Source organism: Lacerta agilis, chromosome 2 (assembly GCF_009819535.1).
Source record: "Lacerta agilis isolate rLacAgi1 chromosome 2, rLacAgi1.pri, whole genome shotgun sequence".
NCBI classification, from domain to species: Eukaryota; Metazoa; Chordata; class Lepidosauria; order Squamata; family Lacertidae; genus Lacerta; species Lacerta agilis.
The window spans coordinates 13,950,033-13,971,745 of NC_046313.1; the positions used below are offsets into that span (position 1 = coordinate 13,950,033).

General features: G+C 47.3%; 1 protein-coding gene across 1 annotated transcript in view; it reads left to right on the plus strand.

Moving 5' to 3' along the window:
* Positions 1–19,583, plus strand: part of ASIC1 (acid sensing ion channel subunit 1) — a 186,425-nt gene extending 166,842 nt beyond the window's left edge. Inside the window, 10 exon segments of the mRNA XM_033138676.1 lie at positions 2,897–3,047; positions 4,119–4,246; positions 8,083–8,233; positions 11,163–11,219; positions 12,585–12,677; positions 12,680–12,737; positions 13,716–13,807; positions 15,720–15,799; positions 16,728–16,832; positions 18,189–19,583. Coding sequence (XP_032994567.1) covers positions 2,897–3,047; positions 4,119–4,246; positions 8,083–8,233; positions 11,163–11,219; positions 12,585–12,677; positions 12,680–12,737; positions 13,716–13,807; positions 15,720–15,799; positions 16,728–16,832; positions 18,189–18,293 — 1,020 coding nt within the window. The 3' untranslated portion in view covers positions 18,294–19,583.
* The last annotated feature ends 2,130 nt before the right edge of the window (positions 19,584–21,713 follow it).

Consider the following 21,713-nt stretch of genomic DNA (forward strand, 5'->3'; position numbering starts at 1 on the left):
ACACATGCAAGTATCCAAAGTCAATGCAGAAGTCTCCTTAAGTTCGGTGCCTTCATTCTGTTTCATTTTTCATACAATGTTCATATAAGTTTAACTCTGAACGGACCTTTATAAAAGCAAACACTTTTTTTTTTTTAAACCAATGATTTTGTATTAGTTTTCCAAATTGTAAACAAATTAACAACACATTAATTCAAATTTAACACCAATTTGAAAATTGACTTTTCACACACACCCCTTCCAAGATGCTTTTTTTCCCTCCCACCTTTGCTGCTCACAGTAAAATACTTAATTTCTAATACTTTCCCATCCATTCCTATTTCCATCGACTGTGCATGTTCAGTTCCTGTTTAGACGTTTACCAGACCATTTTTCCAGTGAATGAAATAGAATTAATCTTCCTTTATTGATGCGTATGAGTCATGAATCATAATTTTAAATCGTATTTCCTCCAATACAGCTTTATCATCCTGTCTTTATGCGTTCGCAAAAAAAAGCGAATGCTTTTATATTCACCGGCTAGCCCACAAATAGAACCAAGAAAAAAAATGAGTTATTTGAAAAGAACTTGCATGCATCCAAGTTTAAATGCTTGACAAAGATTCAGTTCACATACAGAGAGACTAGTACACACTTCCCCTCCTTGTATTACTAAAAGTCATGTTGTGACACGACTTCTCCTTGCAAGCAAGTTTTCCTCCCTGCTTTTTTTTTTCAAAAGCAGAAAAGAATTTTATTTCAGATTTGAGGAACACAGTCATCTTTATTTCATTTATCAGACACAGCATTCAGACTGTGCCTGTAAACTGGATGGATCAGTAGACAGTCTCGTATCATAATTGGTTAATGCAAATAAATGCTCCGAGGCAATTCCCAATTCTATCTAGCCACTGTCAGTGCAGATAAGAGGGATGGAATATTATTTATAATACCTGAAATTCAAGCACACCACTGTATCAATATCCATTAGGCACTTCCCAAGGTGAAAAACAACAAGATTAGGCAAACATTTCTAGTAATAGAACAAAGAGTGGTTTGGCCAATGGTGGTAATAATAATAATAATAATAATAATAATAATAATAATAATAATTTTTATTTAAAAAACCCACAGCAAAATAGAAGAAAATCCAAAATGGTATAAGCCAATATTTGTTGGGAAATCCCAATGTGTTTAAAGCACAAATCGCTTCCTCAGGAAAGTAACTTGAAGAGCTTTTTATAATTTAAGGAAATGTGTTTCTCAGACAGACATAATGATGAATGCATAATACAATCAATTAAAAAATAATGAAAATCTACCCCAAATTCTATTGTTGCATGATTAGAACCCATGCCCATATTACTTCCTATTTAATACAACTAATATATTCAAACATGTATGCAACCTTAAGGAAAAGGTTGCTTCTGTCCTTGGTTTTACAAAAAAGCTTTTTCTTCCCCATCTCTTCAAATTGCATTTGTCTCCCAAAATTGACTGGTTTCATTATAACATGAGCCTACTGTATAAAACAATGGCCACTTTATGTTCAGCTTAGTATTGATTTTCAAATCAAGTCTAGGCACCAGGATTTGTGGGATATATACCCAACATGGAGCAAAGACAGAGCCAGGATGGAGCCTGGGAAGGACTTGGAATCCTGTAGCATCAACCGTGGGAAGGGAGAAGAGTACACTGGGGAATTCACAAAACGCTTTCATTGTGAGCCTCCTTAAATCAAGAAGAAAAAACATCCGTGTCTTCTCAGGTGTAATGGACAAAACAAAGATGTTGGATCGTATATAAACACGAGAAGGGATCATCCAGGCCCACAAAGTAATTGATGAGCTATAAACGCTCGGCTCTGCAAGCTACAAATGGTTAGCTCTGTCATTATGAAAAGCAACATGACTTCAAATGAACAAACACATCCACCGTGGGGGAACAGGAGCATGCAGCTACCGATATTGCACTAATCGGAAAGCAATTCCAACTACTGGAGCATGCAAGGCACTCGGAAACTACACTGGAAGACAGAGAGAAACCTGCCTCACGCTTCTAAGGGATCCCGGAATTGGGGCAAGAAAACGAACCCAGAAGCTGTGATATGAGTATATCCCTGGTGTGATCACTTACTGTCACTGGGTGAACTCGTTCCCAGCCTGTGCCCCATTTTCATCACCTAAGACTTAAACATATCCATTACATAAGCGCTGGATGGGATGGACTTAACTCAGCTGGTATCTACAAAACACTTTAGTATTCCTTGGGTACCAGCTGCCAAATCTAACTTCTCAGCCTATTTGTTACATGAATTGCCTGGCAGGGACCATTATCTGAGCATCTTCAAATGATTAATTACCCAGTAGAGTCTAAATACTAGCATACAATAGCTGAGGTTATCCTTCTTCAGCAAGGTTTGGGGCGGGTGGGCAACTAATGAATATTCACCTCTAGAACTTGAGTTCACTGTGTTGCCTTTTGTTCACATTCTCTCCAGGGCTATTGGTGAATGCATAACCCCAAACCCGAGTCGCAAAGGAAATTGCAGTAGAATGACAATGCTCCGGTTCTGCTTCTGTCACACATTGCAGCCCCACCACTCAAATCCAGTACATTCCACATTCCTCCCAGGCAATTCACTTGTACACTCCCAGTATCCCTATGGCTTCAAGGTCATTGAGAATGGGTTGTTATTAGGAGAGCTGCAAAACTCCAGACGGCCAGGAGCTGTCCCTGGTGCTGAAACCAAGTGCTGAAAGCACATCCTGGGAATCTTGCTTATTATGCCTACCTGCAGAGTGTGGTGGAGCGATACGCCAGCAATTGACCATCAAGAGCTGGCAAGGATGTATGAACTCCAAAAGGAATATTCTATCTCCTTGTCTAATTTTTGTCCTTCCGTTCTCCTCCACAGGTGTACACACGCTACGGAAAGTGTTACACATTCAACTCAGGTCAGCCTGACAAGCCGCCACGCATCACCAATAAGGGAGGAACGGGGAACGGCTTGGAGATCATGTTGGACATTCAGCAAGATGAGTATCTCCCTGTCTGGGGAGAGACAGGTAAGAGTTACTCCTGGCTTCTCTTGACTCTACATTGACTCCTCCCTTATCCATATTTTCCTTTGTGCCACATGACTCTGCTGATGCCTCATCTTCTCAGACCTCTGCCTCCCACACCCATCCCCCTTGATGCCTCCTCCCAGAAATACCCCACCCCTTGCTCCATCTTCCAGTTGATCACTCCACATTCTGCCTCCTTGCCCTGTTCCTCAACCCAGTGTGTCTCTCTCTGCTTCCTTGCTTTTCTAGACCTGCGCCGACTCCTTAAACCCACACCGCACTTTCCCTCCTCCCTTCCTTTCAGTCACCCCCCCCCCATTTGTGTCCTATGCGTCTCTCCATGGCAACCAGCTGATCATAGCCAGGGAAGGCGATGCCTCTTATCTACAAATAGCACATTGTTCTTTGTAGGGGGAATATGTTGTCAAGGCTACGGTGAGGCAGGGTGGGAAGTGAAGCCTGAATCCCAGTTCAAAGGTCACCATGGATCCCACGGGAGTAGCTTTCTAGGTCCCTGGCTGGGCCTTGATTTCAGTAAAGCGGGGTGTTGGAGCACAACCCTGTCTGGGAATCTTTCCCTTTGACCTGAAAGACCTTTTCCCTAACTCATGAAGGGGTTGGTTCTAGGTGCAGCTAAGAAATGTTCTGGGAAGATTTACTGGGGAAATCCAGCCAGGTGGGTGGGGTACAAATAAATATTATTATTATTATTATTATTATTATTATTATTATTATTATTATTATTATTATTACTTTTATCAGTATTACTTTATGCATTCCTGAACCTGGCCTTGCTTTTTTTAAAAAAATGAAGTGGGGAGGACTGATTTCTGGTTTAAGTCTCCAGATTATTCTGGCTCCGATTGCATAAAGCTAAAGATGTAGTTGGTATTGATTGATGCAGGGGGTGGGCTGTGAATCAGACAGGGGGGTACTTTCCCTCTTTGGTCGCCATGTATCTCCCTATCGATGCAGGGTAAGGGGAAGTGCCTTTGCTTTCTGGCTCTGAGTTTGAGCCCTGCAATCATCACCTGAGCCCCCTTTTCTACTCTCCATCTCTCTGTTCTGCAGATGAGACCTCATTTGAAGCTGGGATCAAGGTGCAGATCCACAGCCAGGATGAGCCACCCTGCATTGACCAGCTGGGATTTGGGGTGGCACCTGGTTTCCAGACGTTTGTCTCCTGCCAGGAGCAGCGGGTAAGATGTGAACATTCCCTTCCCTTTCAACCAGCCTCAGGTATCTGTACTAGCACATCCCCATGGTCTAGGCAGCAGGAGAGTACCGGTAGAACCCCCTTATTTTTCTTGCTGATGACAAAGACAACGGCGGTATTGAATGGATAGTTTAGAGCCAGAAAAACTCTGGAAAGTGAAATTTATTACAGTCGTACCTTGGAAGACTTCCAAAATGTTCAGAAACCAAACTGTGGCTACTGATTGGCTGCAGGAAGCTCCTGCAGCCAATCCAAAGCCATGGGAGCCCCATCAGACGTTCGGCTTCCAAAAATAGCTTGCAAACCGGAACAGTCACATTTGGGTTTGCGGTGTTCAGGAGCCAAAATGTTTGAGGACTAAGCTGTTGGAAAACCAAGGTACAGCAGTACTCATTTTATTTATGAATTGCTCCTCTTGAGTCAGCTGAAAGCAATTTACAGGTGAAACTCGAAAAATTACAATATCATGGAAAGGTTCATTTCTTTCAGTAATTCAACTTAAAAGGTGAAACTAATATATGAGATGGACTCATGACATGCAAAGCGAGATATGTCAAGCCTTTATTTGTTATAATTGTGGTGATTATAGCGTGCAGCTGATGAGAACCCCAAATTAACAATTTCAACTTTGGGGTTTTTATCAGCTGTGTGCCATAATCATCACAATTATAACAAGCAAAGGCTTGACATACCTCGCTTTGCATGTCATGAGTCTATCTCATATATTAAACTCCAGTAGCTAATGAAAACAGTTGCTTACATAAATGGACTTTTCCACGATATTCTAATTTTTCGAGTTTCACCTGTACGATATACTGAAAGCATATAGAGAAGTACTTACAATTGCAAATATAAAAATGTGCTCATGCACACACAGAGAGCTTAGAATAACAGTAGCACATGCACAAAGTCAATTCACATCTAATACAGGTACCAAGTAGGAGAAATAGTATCATAGTGTTGAATAGAAATCAAAGTGTTGGTTCTGTCCTTTAAAGCCCTAAACGGCCTCTGCCCAGTATACCTGAAGGAGCATCTCCACCCCCATCGCTCAGCCCAGACATTGAGGTCCAGCTCTGAGGGTCTTCTGCTGGTTCCCTCACTGCGAGAAGTGAGGTTATAGGGAACCAGGCAGAGGGCCTTCTCAGTGGTGGCACCCGCCCTGTGGAATGCCCTCCCATCAGATGTTAAGGAAATAAACAACTATCTGACTTTTAGAAGACATCTGAAGGCAGCCCTGTTTAGAGAAGTTTTAATGTTTGAAGTTTTGTCGTGATTTTACCAGTCTGCTTAGAGCCTCCCAGAGTGGCTGTGGAAACCCAGACAGATGGATTATTATTATTATTATTACTACTACTACTACTACTACTATTATTATTATTCGAATTGTAGAGCTGGAAGGGACCCTAAGGATCATCTAGTCCAAACCCCTGCAATGCAGGAATATGCAGCTTGTCCCATATGGTGATTGAACCTGCAATCTTAGCGTTATCAGCACCATGCTCTAACCAACTGAGCTATCAAGCTTGGTCATGCCTAGTACTGGAAGTCCAAAAGGACTTTGGTGTCAAGGGAGTGCCATAAATGGTTAGTGTCAGTAAGCTGGTAGCAATGACTTCAGACTTCTACCCTTCTCTGCATGGGAACATCCTCAGTATAAGCCTACATATTCATTGCTGTATTTTACTATTGCCCCTGTGTTGTAAGGAAGCTGCTTTCAGAAGCACTTTTGAGAAATGGGAATATAAATATTCTTTAAAATACATAACATAAATAAATAAACCAGCCTTTTAACATCAAAGTTTGGGGAGGGCGAAAGGCTCTAAAAGGAAAGATTCTAACCACTCTTCCACGGTCAAGTAGTGAATCACAATCATCAGCATGAATAGAGCGGATTTGGTGAGTTGTTAATTTCAGCTGGAATATTTAATAACGAAAACTCAGCGGGAGATAATAGAAACTAGGAGGAAATATGTGCTTGAAGACATTGTGGGCGTCTTAGGAAAATAATTGTGTGTGTGTGTGTTTAATGCAAAACAAAGGATGCAAGCAGACTTTTAGAGAATGCAAACAGACTTTTATTTACTTTTTAAAACGTTTTTCTGTACCACTTTTCCAGCCCTCTCCAAAGTGCTTTCAGCAATAAGTATTACAATATTACATGACCAAATCCCTTCCAGTCTCCAAAAACCCAATGCACTGGGGAATATGTCACATTAGGGAAGAGGCTAGAGTAGAACCTTTCTGCCTGACACTTGCTTACTTGCAAGTAAGTACAATACAGCCAGTGTGGCATAGCCAGTAGAGGAGGGGTCGGCAAGGTTTACCTTTCCTGGGCCGGTTCACTCCAGCGGAGATCCCTCCGTGGGCAGAAGCACGCGCACCTGCAATTTCTGGCGTCTGCGTAGAAGCGGTTTCCGGTGTCTGCTCATGCGCAGATGCGATTTCCAGTGCCGCGGAAGCGAGTCCCCACACCATGCTGCGCCAGTTTAGTGCAGCGCATGGGGACTCACCAAGCATGTGGCTCGGTTCGGGGGTGGCTAGTGGGCTGGTTAAACAACCCCGTGGGCTGCTTGTGGCCCATGGGCTTTAGGTTGCCGACCCCTGGGCTAGAGGGATCAGCCGCAAAGCCCACCGGGTGACTTTGAGCAGATTGCTACCTCTCAGCCCAACTTAACTTCGCAAGATAGTTGCGCAAGATAAAGAAACGGGGAGAGATCCATTTATGCTAACCTGAGTTCTTTGGATGAAGAGCAGGATAAAGGCGCCACCTAAATAAATAACATGAAAAATGAAATATCTGTCGACTGCTTTTCAGCCATCACTGTCTGAACTAGCATTCCACTTTCAAGGACTTTGTGATCATGGGAGAAGATTCAATCAATCAATCAATCAATAACAATTTATTCGACCGTCAGTCAGAACACAATCATCCATACAAATTTTAAAACCTGAGACAACTCAGAGGGGTTTACACTAAAACATACACTAAAAGTAAATTATACATAAAAACCCATATCGATACTATCGATTTTGACCTTACGCTGTTTAAGGGCCAAAAAAAGAAATTTGGCCACCTCAAAGGTTGTGGTACCAGTAAAATTATTCACCAAAAACGAAACCTGACATTCTCCATCTACCAGGCTAAGGTGGCCTAAGAGTGGAGCTATCAGTTTTTGTCTAAGGGCTACATAAAATGGACAGGTCAGGAGAATGTGTTCGGTTGATTCAACCTTTCCCAAGGCACAGGGACAGACTCTCAGAGCATATGGGACTCCCTTATATTCAAGATTCAAACATGAGATTTCTCTCCTGTATCCTGTGTTACAGTCATTGGAGGGTTGTAACATGTGTCTTTTTGTTCTGGCTTGAATCAGCTCTGGCACAGTGTGATATCTTCTTGCGAGAGCAAGAGTTTTGATAGGCTATTTTATTTTATTTTATTTTATTTGCATCTGGTCTTCTGCTGTCCACATGGCCCTTGCATTCAGCCCACACTTGTTTCCTGCCTGTCGACATTGCAGGTGCAAATTGTGGAGCCAAAGCAGCAGATGTGGACCTGTAAGGCAGTCTATTAGGCAGATATTGTTGGAATACAAGTTCCATCGGCCCCAGCCACTAGGGCAAATGGACCTGGGTGATGGGAACTGTAGTCCATGTTGACCACTCTTCCTCTGTTTGTGAAAGTGGGAGAGGAAGGATGAGCTCTGATGAGGCCCTGCTTAAGCACTGTGGCCCAAACACAGCCCTTCTCCTTCTCTAGGAAAGGGTGGTGAGAGAGTGCCATTCTCAGCCGCTCTTCACCCATTCTTTGTGCAGCTCATCTACCTTCCTCCACCTTGGGGCGACTGCAAGTCGGTGACCATGGAATCCGAATTCTACGATACCTACAGCATCGCAGCCTGCCGCATCGACTGTGAGACCCGCTACTTGGTGGAGAACTGCAACTGCCGCATGGTGCACATGCCTGGTAAGGTGGAGGGATGAAGCTGGTGGCAAAGCAAAGAGTGGAGGCCAAAGCAATTGCACAGACAGAGGGATTTAAAACAAGCCACCTGAGGGATACTTTGAAAGATCAGGATTCCCCTGCTTACCTACAGAGCATATTTCCTCGTGAATAGGCACACCGGTCTGGTGGTGGTCTGGCATGTCATGTGTACTTGTGAGTTAGCACAGTGGCGTAGCAGGGGAGGCACAGGGGCGGTTGCCCCGGGCACAGAATTCTTAAGGGTGCAAACCACGCTACGCCACTGGGCCACAGCAGTCCTGAAGGTGCCGCGAAACTGGGAGGGAGGTTGGCTCCGTTTCCTGGCCCGGTAATGCACGGAGCAAGCGTTTCCGAGCACAATTCAAAGTGTTGGTGCTGACCTTTAAAGCCTTAAACGGCCTTAGCCCAGTATACCTGAAGGAGCGCCTCCACCCCCATCGTTCAGCCCGGACACTGAGGTCCAGCATTGAGGGCCTTCTGGTGGTTCCCTCCCTGCAAGAAGTGAGGCCATTGTTTCCTGAATTGTTGAATATTTTCAACCCTTCGCAAAATCAAAGTTTGTGGTGCTGCTGAAAACGTTTATTAAAAGCCCCCCCCCTTGGTTCAAGCTTAATTATAACTATTATATCTGTTCCCTAATTGCAGCCACTCCCATTCTTTGTACTGAGTGCATCCTTTAACAGAACCCAGCGCTCCCTCAGCCAGCCTACCTTGGTCTGTATTCAATCTTTCCTGTTAAGCAGAAATCCTTGTCAAGGGATGCAATTAGCATAATAAATATGAATTAATTATTCCAGTCAGTTGCATCTCCTGGGGAGAAGAGGGCAGGCAGAATAATAGTGTAGATGTATGAGGAGAAAGAGAGGGAAGAGTTTCCCCCCCCCAAAGGCAGGCTGATCCTGTCAAATGATATCCAGACTTCTGGAGAAGGAGATGGAATCAGGATTTGAATGACAGCCAAGGAGAGACAGCAGCAAAAACTTGCATCCAGCTTTGTTTATGTAATGACTGCTTTGGGGTGGTTTTTATGTTTTGTTTTTTGCTTTATCAGGTCTCTATCTTACAAGCAGTGGCGTAGGAAGGGGGGCGTTGGGGGTGGTGCGCTTTGGGCACCACCATGGAGGAGGGGTGACACTTGGCGCACCCCCCCCTGCAACGCCCAAGCCGAGCCCTGCCACCCGGTAGAAAGCGGGCACTGACGATTTGGTCACAAACCTGCTCGGCGTGCGCTTTCCTTTTTAAGACTGGGGTGGAGGCGAGGGGCAGCCCAGGAAGGTCCCTGGCCCTCCCCTCGCTTCCACCCGCTCCGTAGCGCATGCGTATGCGTACAACGGAGTGCCGCCGCAGCAAACCCAGCGAGCAATTTGCGGAGCGAGGCAGCCTCGCTCCGCACCTTGCCCACAACCTGCTCAGCGCCGCAGCAAACCCTGCGAGCAAGCTGCCTCGCTCCGCAGCTTGCTCGCAGGGTTTGCTGCGGCACCACTGCGGAGCGCGCATGCACCGCTCTGTATGACGCGTGCGCGCTCCGCACCCCCGGGGGTGCCCCCGGTTTTGCCGCTCCCGGCGGCTAAGTGGCTTCGTTCACCACTGCTTATAAGGTCTCTGAGAAACCTGAATGCAACTAGAGATACAAAGGAAATATCTCTCTAAGGACTATGTTTTCACTAACGGCACTGTGTTTTGCTTGCTACACTGGTCCGATTCACACACAGCACTAAGCCAAACCCAGCCAGACAGAACAAGTGTGAGGATCCCCCAGAGCAAAAATCATGGCTGCTTTGCTCCTCGGTTCTACTGCCGCCACTGCACAATCCAAGACCAAGCCATGGTTTGGCTTAATATTATATACAAACCCAGACTCATGGTTTGTATCACTCCCAAGTCCCAACAAACCATGAGCTGTAACCAAGGTTTATTCTCGATTTCCCACTTGTGGTTTGTTCACATATAATGCTAAGCCAAACCACGACAGCTCTGGGTAGTGTGGCAGCAACAGGGCCATGAGAGGAGTGAGGTGGACTTAATTTTTGCTAAGGTGCCCACACTCTTGGCTTGTCTTAGTGTTGATGTGAGAACAAGGCCACTCTGTGGGCAGGACTTAACAAAACCCGATCCGTTAACTCTCTGGGCAAGGCTTCGGCAGTTTTTACAGATACGATTCCTAGGGAATGCAGCTTTTGAATCTTTCCCCCTAATGAAGAAAATCCCCTCTCCCCACACATAGAAAACTAGCATGCCAAGGGAAAAGGCTCAGCCCCACCCTTCCTTCTGACTTGCTGTATTTCTATCTGCAGGGGATGATCTCCACATAGGAATTAGGAATGATACCAGCTTCTAGCCACAAAAGATTAATAAGGAATACAAGATGTTCCAGCAAAGTCAGAGCTAAGCTTTTTAGGAGGGAGGCAGGGAGCTGAAATGTCCTTCCTTCACTGTGCAGGAGACACATCTGCATCGAAAAGCCACTAGAGAGCTTATCTACCTTGCATGCAAAGGCATAACAAGGTTAACCATCTGGGCATCTCAACCAGGGAAATGTCAGCTCTAAAAAGATGCAGTAGGCTTCCTTAGCAATGAAAGTGGGCAGAACGAAGGAGAGAGGTGGGGGACTCAGCATCCCTTGGAGACTAAGGATCACCTAATGCAGAGAAGCCACAACCCCTTTATCACAAAACTGCAGCAATTTAAACATGCAGGTTGTCCCCTCCTCTTTCAGTTCACATTTATGGGTAGAATGAGGAGTCACATTTGCACTCATGCAAAGCAGGGAGATGTGTGGGCGTGCAGAACATTGCAAATTCTGCTCCCTTGTTAAATTTCACTGCTTGTGAACGCAGGAGGTCAGAATAGAGTCTCACCGTGATATATAAACTTTGTGGTGTGATTTGCTTGCTTTTCTGTTCCCCTGCAGGTGATGCTCCCTACTGCACCCCTGAGCAATACAAGGAGTGTGCAGACCCCGCTCTTGGTAAGCAGACGGGCGGCATATAAATAATAAAAAATATGATGATATGATGGTGGTGTCTATGTGGACATAGACATGGTGTAACTGTTCCCCTGAAGGACCAGGTTCGCAGCCTGGGAGTCATTTTTGACTCACAGCTGTCCATGGAGGCACAGGTCAATTCTGTGTCCAGGGCAGCTCCATCTGGTACGCAGGCTGAGACCCAACCTGCCCGCAAGCTGTCTTGCCAGAGTGGTGCATGCTCTAGTTATCTCCCACTTGGACTACTGCAATGCGCTCTACGTGGGGCTACCTTTGAAGGTGACCAGGAAACTACAACTAATCCAGAATGCAGCAGCTAGACTAGTGACTGGAAGTGGCTGCCAAGACCACATAACACTGGTCCTGAAAGACCTACGTTGGCTCCCAGTACGTTTCCGAGCACAATCAACGTGTTGGTGCTGACCTTGAAAGCCCTAAACAGCCTTGGCCCAGTATATCTGAAGGAGCGTCTCCAGCCCCATCATTCAGCCCAGACACTGAGGTCCAGCATTGAGGGCCTTCTGGCGGTTCCCTCCCTGCGAGAAGTGGGGTTACAGGGAACCAGGCAGAGGGCCTTCTCGGTAGTGGCACCCGCACTGTAGAACACCCTCCCATCAGATGTCAAGGAAATAAACAACTATCTGCTTTTAGAAGACATCTGAAGGCAGCCCTGTTTAGGGAAGTTTTTAATGTTTGATTTTTTTATCATGTTTTTAATATTCTGTTGGGAGCCAGAGTGGTTGGGGAAACCCAGCCAGGTGGGCAGGGTATGTATGTATGTATAAATATAGATAGATAGATAGATAGATAGATAGATAGATAGATAGATTGTTGTTGTTCAGTCGTGTCCAATTCTTCGTGACCCCATGGACCAGAGCACGCCAGACACCCCTATCCTCCACTGCCTCCCGCAGTTTGGCCAAACTCATGCCAGTCGCTTCGAGAACACTGTCCAACCATCTCATCCTCTGTTGTCCCCTTCTCCTTGTGCCCTCCATCTTTCCCAACATCAAGGTCTTTTCCAGGGAGTCTTCTCTTCTCATGAGGTGGCCAAAGTACTGGAGCCTCAACTTCAGGATCTGCCTTTCCAGTGAGCACTCAGGGCTGATTTCTTTAAGGAAAGAGATGATAGATAGATAGATAGATAGATAGATAGATAGATAGATAGATAGATAGATAGATAGATAGATAGATAATCTGTGCCTGGTTGAAAGACCCTTAGAGTCACAAGGAAGGACCCTTCCAGATTCTAAAGGAAGAGCTTAACGCAAGTGCAGTAATCCATATCTCTTTCCCCAAAACACTTGTTTTGAACTGACATCTACTTCTCCTTCCCTGCTCCCACAGACTTCTTGGTGGAGAAGGACAACGACTACTGCGTGTGTGAGATGCCTTGCAACGTCACCCGCTATGGCAAGGAGCTCTCCATGGTCAAGATTCCAGTAAGGCATCAGCCAAGTACCTGGCCAAGAAATACAACAAGAGCGAGCAGTACATTGGGTGAGTGCTGCCGCCTGCCTCAGCCGCAGACACCACCGCCTCTCCAATCCGCTTGCCATCATTATTTCTGCACCCCGTGCCCCAAGCAAGGGAGGTCTAGCAAGGCCCCAGCCCAAACAGCAAGCGAGGGCATTGCTGAGCACTTAGGAGATTTGGGGCAAATTTCCTGGTGCAAACTTATGCAAATTTGGGTCTCTGGAGAAGTTACGAAGGTGGGAATCCCAAAAGCACTGTGTTTTGCAGCATGCCCAACAGCCCTGTAAAAGCAAAGTTTTGTTTGCCCTGGAGGAATTTTTAAAAGGCCATTTCAGTCAGCCCACACCTAGCTCCCCTACATGTGTGGCATCAGATGAGGGACAGGTGAAGATGCAGCTCCCTGCCAAAAAGTAAGGGTTTCCAGACAATAACCCTCCAAAGCATGGGTAGGCAAACTAAGTCCCGGGGCCCAATCGCCTTCTAAATCCAGGAATCAGCGTGTTCTTACAGTTTTTGCATGAGTAGAATGTGTGCTTTTATTTAAAATGCATCTCTGGGTTATTTGTGGGGCATAGGAATTCGTTCATTTTTTCCCCTCCAAAATATAGTCCGGCCCCCCCACAAGGTCTGAGGGACAGTGGACCGGCCCCCCAGCTGAAAAAGTTTGCTGACCCCTGCTCCAAAGCCTCTCTGCCTTAGTCCTTACAGTCTATTTTCAATCTTTGGGGGGAGGAATTAGGGGAGAATCTAAGGATATGGTCCACCAGCTGAAAAGGTAATCCTATCCTGTCCTACAAAATATTAGGAGGGTCTCTGTTTCTTGAAGGCTGAGTGCCTTAGGTTGGTACCAGCTACATCCCTAAATCTTGGGTCCAGGCAGGTAAGTGCCCATGCTGGTGCTAGGCATTATTTATAAGGATGGTTGAGGGGTAGATATTTTGGTCACTGCTAGGCAGATGCTCGTTTTAGAAGCTTGCAATCACTTTGCTTCCTCCCGTACAGGGAGAACATCCTGGTACTGGACATTTTCTTTGAAGCTCTGAACTATGAGACCATCGAACAGAAGAAAGCATACGAAGTGGCTGGACTTCTGGGTGAGATTATCCTCTTCTTTTTTGTGGGGGGGGGGGCGGGGGCGGGGACAGCAACTGATGGAAACTGATGCACACTTCCTGATTTCTCTTACCCCTTTTGGGGTGACTTGGGTGCCTGTCTATAGTCCTCAAAATGCACACATAATCGGAGCTTGCAATTCTACAGTTGTGTGGAAAACAACAACCCAAGTGCAGAATGCCAGGCGGGAGAATCCCAACGTTCCTTTCCCACCCACCGAGTAAATTCACAATCCTTAAGTCTTCTCCATTAATGAAGGCTGGTCCATTAGGGCAACAGGGGGCACTGCCCCACCAACCTCAGTCTGCCCCCAGCTGCCGCCGCCACCCACACCTGTCTTCTTTCTTACTTACAGGCCGCCCAGAGAGGGTGGCATTGCCTGAGAGCTTCCGCCTCCTAAGTCTTGGTGTCGCCCCCCTTCCAGAACTCAACAAGGAACAGGAGGGGGAGAAACTAGAATTATTTTGTTCAGTCTGTCATGGGCTCAGACTCCGCCTACTGATAGGGCTTCTAGCTTTCTTCCCTACCAGGCTAGTGGGCACCAGCACATTTAAGGCTGCAAAGATAGGTGTTAGCCAGGGCCGTCTTAACCATTGAGCCTACTGGCGCAAGGCGCGAAGGTGCAATGGCCTGGAGGGCACCTTTGCCCTCCAGCCCCGCTGGCTGCACCCGCTGGCAGCGCCCTCCGGCTGCCTGGCGGGGAGCGGGAGCTGGCCAGCCGCACCGCGCCCTCAGGCTGCCCGGCAGAGCACGGGAGCTTGAGCCGGCAAGCTGCACCGCACCTCCGGCTGCCCAGCGGAGTGTGGGAGTGCGAGCTGGCCGTGCCGCGCCCTCCGGCTGCCCAGCGGAGCGTGAGCTGCCCGGCCGCACCGCGCCCTCCGGCTGCCCAGTGGAGCATGGGAGCACGAGTTCGCTGGCCGCGCCAGGGCGCCTGATATGCTTAAGACGGCCCTGGTGTTAGCAATCGCCTGGTGGCATCAGAAACGAGTGGAGAGGGAGGGTGGCAAACTAGTGTGGTTTGAACAAGACTCGTCCGGTGGATGGAGCCAAGCATGGCTTTTGATTTTTTGTTAGCGGTGGGCCTCGCCATTTTGGGGAAAGCAGGAGAGGTTTGGAGAAACAGGAGGTTGGGGCACATGTTGGCATGTCAGAGAACAATCCAATGGACCAGGCTGGGGAGTTCAGCAGAAAAACAGGCTCATTTGAGGGGAATGGCAGGAGATATATATCCAGACACCTGATTTGTTCCACAAAGTACCTGATAAATACCAAACCTAAGGCAGGCAGGTCAAGTAAAATGTCAGACAACTGGCATCCCTCTCTCCAGACCACAGCACTGCGGCCCATGTTTGTCAGCCCCAAAATGGGAAAATAAGCCAAGTCCCATCTAAAGTAGAACGGCAATTTAAACTAACATATAGAAGAAGAGAAGAAGAGAACATTTAAACATTTAAAGAGATTGGGATGTGTTTGTTGAATATATGGGGGGAAATAGTGTATATTTGAAAACATGGGCAGCATTAAGTTAAAATCAACAGTTTTGATGGATGTAATAATAGAATACTGAATGTTTAGTTTATTTAAAATATGCAGGGATTTATGTTGTGCAGAATGAACCATGGGAAGTGAAGAAGGGATGTCATTGATATTTTAAGGTTGTTTAATGAATATTCTAAAATGTAAAACAGAAAATTTAATAAAAATTATAGGGAGGGGGGATCCCTCTCTCCAGACCACATTGGGCTTCTTAAACCACCATGTCCCTGCCGACCTCCCCGTCAGCATAGATTGGACCAACCAAGTCTGGAGAGCTGAATGTTGAGATTAGGGATCCAGAGAACTGTACCCCAATCTCAGTACCTGATTATTGCTCCCCTCTCCTCTTGCCTGCAGGTGACATCGGGGGACAGATGGGGCTGTTCATTGGAGCCAGCCTCTTAACTGTGCTGGAGCTATTTGACTACGCCTACGAAGTGAGTTTGGCTCCCTGGAGCATGATGGGGAACGGGGTACAGATCTGCTTACCATCTAGAGAATCTTTTCAAAGGCACACAAAACCCTTTCCACTGCTAAAACAAGGCCTGTCTGTTGCCTGGATGGGAGACTCTCCTGGGGACTATATGGGAGGTGCTCTGAGCTCTTAGGGAGGTGGAAAGAGGAAATGCCCCTTCCTCAGAGTTGCAAATGGATCTTTATTTGGGGTTCTCAGCCATCTAAGCTAAGGCAATCTTGCAGGGCTACTTACCCATTGCAGCCTGAAGGCCACATTCCCCTTGGCCAATCCTCTGGGGGCTGTATGCCAGCAGTGGGCATTGGTCAGAAATAGGTGTGGCCAGTCATGCACTCACATGCACACTCTCTCTCTCTCTCTCCTCTCTCTCTCTCTCTCTCTCACACACACACACACACACACACACACACACACACACTGGAGCTGACCCATGCAGATCAGCTAAGGAGGAGAGGGTGGTCGGTTCCTCTCCATACATCAAACAAGGAATTGATGATCAGGAAGGAGGTGATTTGCATCTCAACCAGAGCCATAGGCTCTGCTCAATCCATGCTGTATTTTAATCTTTCCTGCTTCCCCCACAATGCTGAATTGGTGGGGTCCTTGGGGGACTAGAAAAATGTGCAGGGCTAAATTGGACCGCTGAATTGAGGGTTAGGCCCCCGCCGCATTATAGCGTCTCCCAGCGAGATTCTCCCAGCACCAAGATGCTGATGGTCCCAATCTTTGCCTCCCTTACCATTGTGCAGACAAGCTCATAGCAGCAAACCGAGCACCTTCCCTCCATTTTTCTCTCCGATGCTCTGAGGCGCCAGCTGCAGTCTTAAGCGACAAAATGGCACGAATGGTTTACTTGAAACAAACAGCCTTCCTCCTCCTCCCATCTCTAGATTATCAAGTTCCGCTTCTTTCGCCGCGGCAAATGCCAGAAGAAACACAAAAGCAACAACAGCGACAAAGGGGTAGCCCTGAGTCTGGATGATGTGAAACGCCACGTGAGTGTCTAAGCTATTTGCCATGTTGCGTTGTGCATTCCTATGTCGCGTGATATCGCTCCCCCCCCCCCCCGTCTGCACTAGCAACGTAACTGATTATATCATGAGTGCCACTTTAACTATCCCAATTAACCACAACAAATTTTGGGACTTGCAGTTTGGAGAAGCGGCTGCCACTTCTTTACAAAGGATCCCTTACCAGTACCACACATACGCATAGGGACGTAGGTGGCGCTGTGGGCTAAACCACTGAGCCTCTTGGGCTTGCCCATCAGAAGGTCGGTGGTTTGAATCCCCGTGACGGGGTGAGCTCCCATTGCTCTTTCCCAGCTCCTGCCAACCTAGCATTTCGAAAGCACGCCAGTGCAAGTAGATAAATAGGTACCACTGTGGCGGGAAGATAAATGGCGTTTCTGCACTCTGTTTTCGGTCATGGTGTCCCGTTGCGCCAGTTTAGTCATGCTGGCCACATGAACCGGAAAGCTGTCTGTGGACAAACGCCAGCTCCCTCAGCCTGAAAAGCGAGATGAGCGCCGCAACCTCATAGTCGCCTTTGGCTGGACCTAACCATCCAGGGGTCCTTTACCTTTACACACATATGCACAACTACAGCTCCCAAGATGCCCTGGCCAAAGGAATCACTGTTATTTACAACTGTAGGATTAAATAAGCTTTCTCCAGTCTGGTGCCCCCACCATGCCAGCTGGGACTGAGGGAACTTGTAGCCCCAAAGTCCAGAAGACACCAGGATGAGTTAAGAATATAGCAAACTATTGTAATTCATAGTATAATGCCAAATCACTGTTAAATTAGTTTTCAGCGTAGAGATCCCCCAAGTGTGGATTGAGAACATGACCAGCAGCCACTTAAAAGCTATTGCACGATGAAGTAGTCATTCTGTAGCCTCCAGTCTCATGGTACAATGCAACATAATCATCCCTTTGCAGCCCCTTGAAAACTTTTGGAACCGAGGAAGTTTTGATACTAAGCATAGCTGCTGAGTCAAAGGTTACATATGATCGTCATCTCCCTATGTGGGTGCACACACCAAATGTGACCTTCTTCAGTGACCATTCCCTGGATCCTGATCTTATGAAGTAGGTTAGGCTGAGAGACATTGACTGTCTCCAGGTCACCCAGTGAGCTTCATGGTTGAGTGGGGATTTGAACCCTGGTCTCCCTGGTCACCGTCCAGCACTCTAATCTGGACGCCACACTGCCTGAAGGTCCCCAAATCCTGGAACTGCATGCTCTCCCCCACGCCACCCCATTCATTGTCGTTTCGTGTTTGCGGTGCTAATTGCAATGCCCACTACGTTTGCATTCCTCTCTCCTCTCCCTCCGCTGCAAACCCAGAATCCGTGCGAGAGCATCCGAGGCCACCCAGCGGGCATGACGTACGCAGCCAACATCCTACCTCACCATCCGGCCCGGGGAACGTTTGAGGACTTTACTTGCTAACTGACCACTGGATGTACAACTAACACTACCAAAGGAAGGGACCTTCGCTGAGCAGCCCTGGCCCAGCCCACGAACCTGCCAACTGACTCGTCAGGGCCTCTATCTCAGACTCCCAGGGGGAGGCAAGCTGGATCCGGCCTCTCCTCAACCCATCCGCCCCAAGGCCAAGGCAGCGATACGCACATGGAGCAAACTGGACAGAGGGAGGGACGGGTTGGAGGTTATCTGTTCCACCAGGTCCACACCAGTTTCTGCTCTTGTCCCTATGAATGCCCTCAGACTCTTAACTCGACAGAAGAGCTGCCAAGCGGAGGAGAAGACACCGCCTTCTCCAGTCCACATGCGGAGAAGTTTGACTGCCTATGTGCCCCTCCTTTGGCCTCCATGCTGCCCCATGCCTTGTTGGTGTCAGCCACCTTGCGTGAAGGCCCTTTTTTTCTCTTTCAACGTCGATGCCAAGAAGAACCTACAGGAGTGCCAGCCAAACTGTTCCCACACAGTATTCGGTTTCGTAAGGGCCACTTGCCGTATCCAAAGGAGGTGCTACATCAGTTCCATTCCTTCCCACCCACCATCTCTGTATCACCACCTTGCTGTGTGTTGTGGGAGGCCACAGCTGAGGCTTTTCCTGTAGCAAGACCGTAACTGAACTGTGAGGGCCCAACTGAATATCACCTGTTGTCTCGCCCAACTACCTGATTCCCTTTGCTCCAGCCTGGTCTGGGTCTCAGCCTTGTTCACCCCCCCCAAGAGAGGCAAGGAATGATTGGCAGATGAACTGTTCCAAAGTTCAAAACATTGGTGTTTACAAGCTGCCCTGGTCCCCTTCTGTGCATGTTCTTAGGGGTTACGTGAAAAGTAAGGTTCAGAGAGAAGTCTGCCATTTCTCAGTAGGGTACAAAACCAGATTGCTTTCAAACAAGCCTCACTTGAGGGTTCTGCAGCTTCTGAAAGGAGAAGAGTTAGCTGCCTACCCTGCTGAATATGACCTTGGGTTTCCTCTCCCCTACCTTCTCCAGAGCCATGGCAACTTATAGCCCAGTCCTACAGGCAGAAAGAAGCAGCAGCATCATTTCTTTGGCTGTGCAGATGTGTAAGGGTGACCAGTGCCAGTTCCTGCCTCAGCACCACACTACAAAAGGACAGAAAGCACCTACTTGTAGGCTAGTGACAATGATAGCTCCGCTTTGGTGCAACGCAGAAAACCTGTTGCCCCTTAATTTCTACGGGATTTGGCAAACATAACCCATCCTAACTTTCAGGCAGGAGTTTGCCAGCAGTGATGGGCAGAGGGACCATCAAAAACACATAGAGGGTCTCCAGGCAATTGCATGCTAACGGTGTAAAACATTTTATTTTGGTTTTTTTTAAAAAAAAAGTTTGCTCTAACGCATCGTCAGCATAGACAGGAATAAAAATCAGCTCAGGGGGGTGAAGATGACAGTCTTGGAAGTCTTGGCAAGGAAGGCCTCCTGGATTTACCCAGTGCAGGAGATTTGCAGAATCCCACCAATGTCCTGTTTTGGAACAACTGTGTTACAACCACCTGATTGTACAATAGGGAGGTCACCAAGATCCTTTGGAGAGGAGTTTTTCCAGGTTGGGAAGGTCAAGTACCATGCAGGGGGGGGGGAGGATTAGGCAGGGTGGTGTGGGTTTTCTTATACTGATTCAGCTTCCCATGCAACCTGTGCCCCTCCTGAGAAGACAAGAGCGGTGGTGAAAACCGTATCATGATGAAGAGGGGCTGACCTCTTCACAAAAGGGGTTCCCACCTGCTCCTGATTCCTACTATAGCTCAGTATCAGATCATCTGCTTGGCATGCAGAAGGCTCCATGTTTAATCCCTGGCATCTTCCCAAGTGCTGCCTGAAACCCTAGAAGAGTCCCCGTCAGTCAGTTTTGACAATCCCATTGAAAACCACCTTCAGGAAAAGCCCAGGTTTGTTATCCAGAGATTGCCCAATCAACTGCTCAGCCAAACAGAGGGAATGACATTGGTGGAGAGGCTTGGCCAGAATTTGGTTTTGCAGAATGAATCTGGCAAGCTTGTCTGCCCAGCTTTGTCCTGAGAGAAGGTGCATGTGTGAATCACTCCTGGTCTCTTTGGGAGGAGAGAAAGGTCCATAAGAATTTTGCATTTAGCTGTACAGCTTGACAGGGCTAGGAACCAAAGGCCTTAGCAGGCAGGGATGAGGAGGGAAGGGTGACTTGGTTCCTCATCCTACCTTTTGAGGGTCGCATTTGTTGATGCCTTTTCCCACTCCAGTGTTGGTGGTTCAACTGGGGTTTGCCCACAAGTCGACGGAGCTGTCCAAGTTAATAAAGTACACCAGCTGGGATATGAACAGGCTGGAAGAACCATCAGTCAGAATGCAAATCTGGATTATTCAAGTCCATCTCTGGTGTGTCTGTGTGTGTGAGGCAGAGTGGCACCGGATTAGGCCTCTGCTCCTCCTATGCCTTATGACCTGATGTGTGTGAAGGGAAAAGCAGAGGTGGTGGTGGGGGGGACAGAAGTTCTGGTTATATTGTGGGAATTAATGGAAGGGCCGAAGAAGAAACGTGAGCTGAAGGTGCCCCAGATATCCATCTGCAGCCTACAACAGCCATGGGGCCTGATGGCTACTAAAACTGCCTCTAGGACTCTTTTTGCCTGCTTGTTTTGATGCCCTTCAGGGCCAGCTCTCAGATTTTGGCGGTGGAGGGTGGAGAGATGTGCCAACATGGGTGGTTTTTCACTTTTAGAAGCAACTGGCCGACCTCTCCCAGCCTGGGTCCCCACAGCATCTCGTGCCTGCCCCGGTCCAGCCTCTTCCCTCAACATTAACCAAGATTCGCTGCATGGGCAGCCTTCCCAGGTCCAAAGTTCTCCTTATCTTTAAGAGCTTTTGCAATAAAATCTCATCGTCGCTTTGGTGGTTTTTTTCCCCCCTTTCGAAAAGGCTTTATTTTATTTCAATCCTAATTATTCCAGGGCTCGGCAGTCCGGACTTGCTTGTGAAAGGGGTTTGTTGTTTGTATTCAGCCTCCCGAATATATCGAGGCCCTTAATTTCCCAAAGACGCTGCAACTCTGCCATGGCTGGACCTTTCTGGAAAGAAGCAGGGGGTCTCTGCATTGAGGGGGTGGGGTGGGGATATGTTTACCTTTCTTTAGTTTTAATTGGTTATTTCTACTTCTCTGCTTGAAAGCTTTTGAAGATAGGGCTCGAGTTTGACCTCTCTTTCTTTTTTTTCCTTTTTAATTTGACCGTTTTTACTACTTCATGCTCATTTTATATTTCTTATGTATAAAATATACGATATATATTATTATAATATATAATATGTACATAATATATATAGAAATACGTACACACCTCTATATGCGCCATCTCAGTGTAGATATATCCATCCAGTAGCATCAAAAGCCTTGATA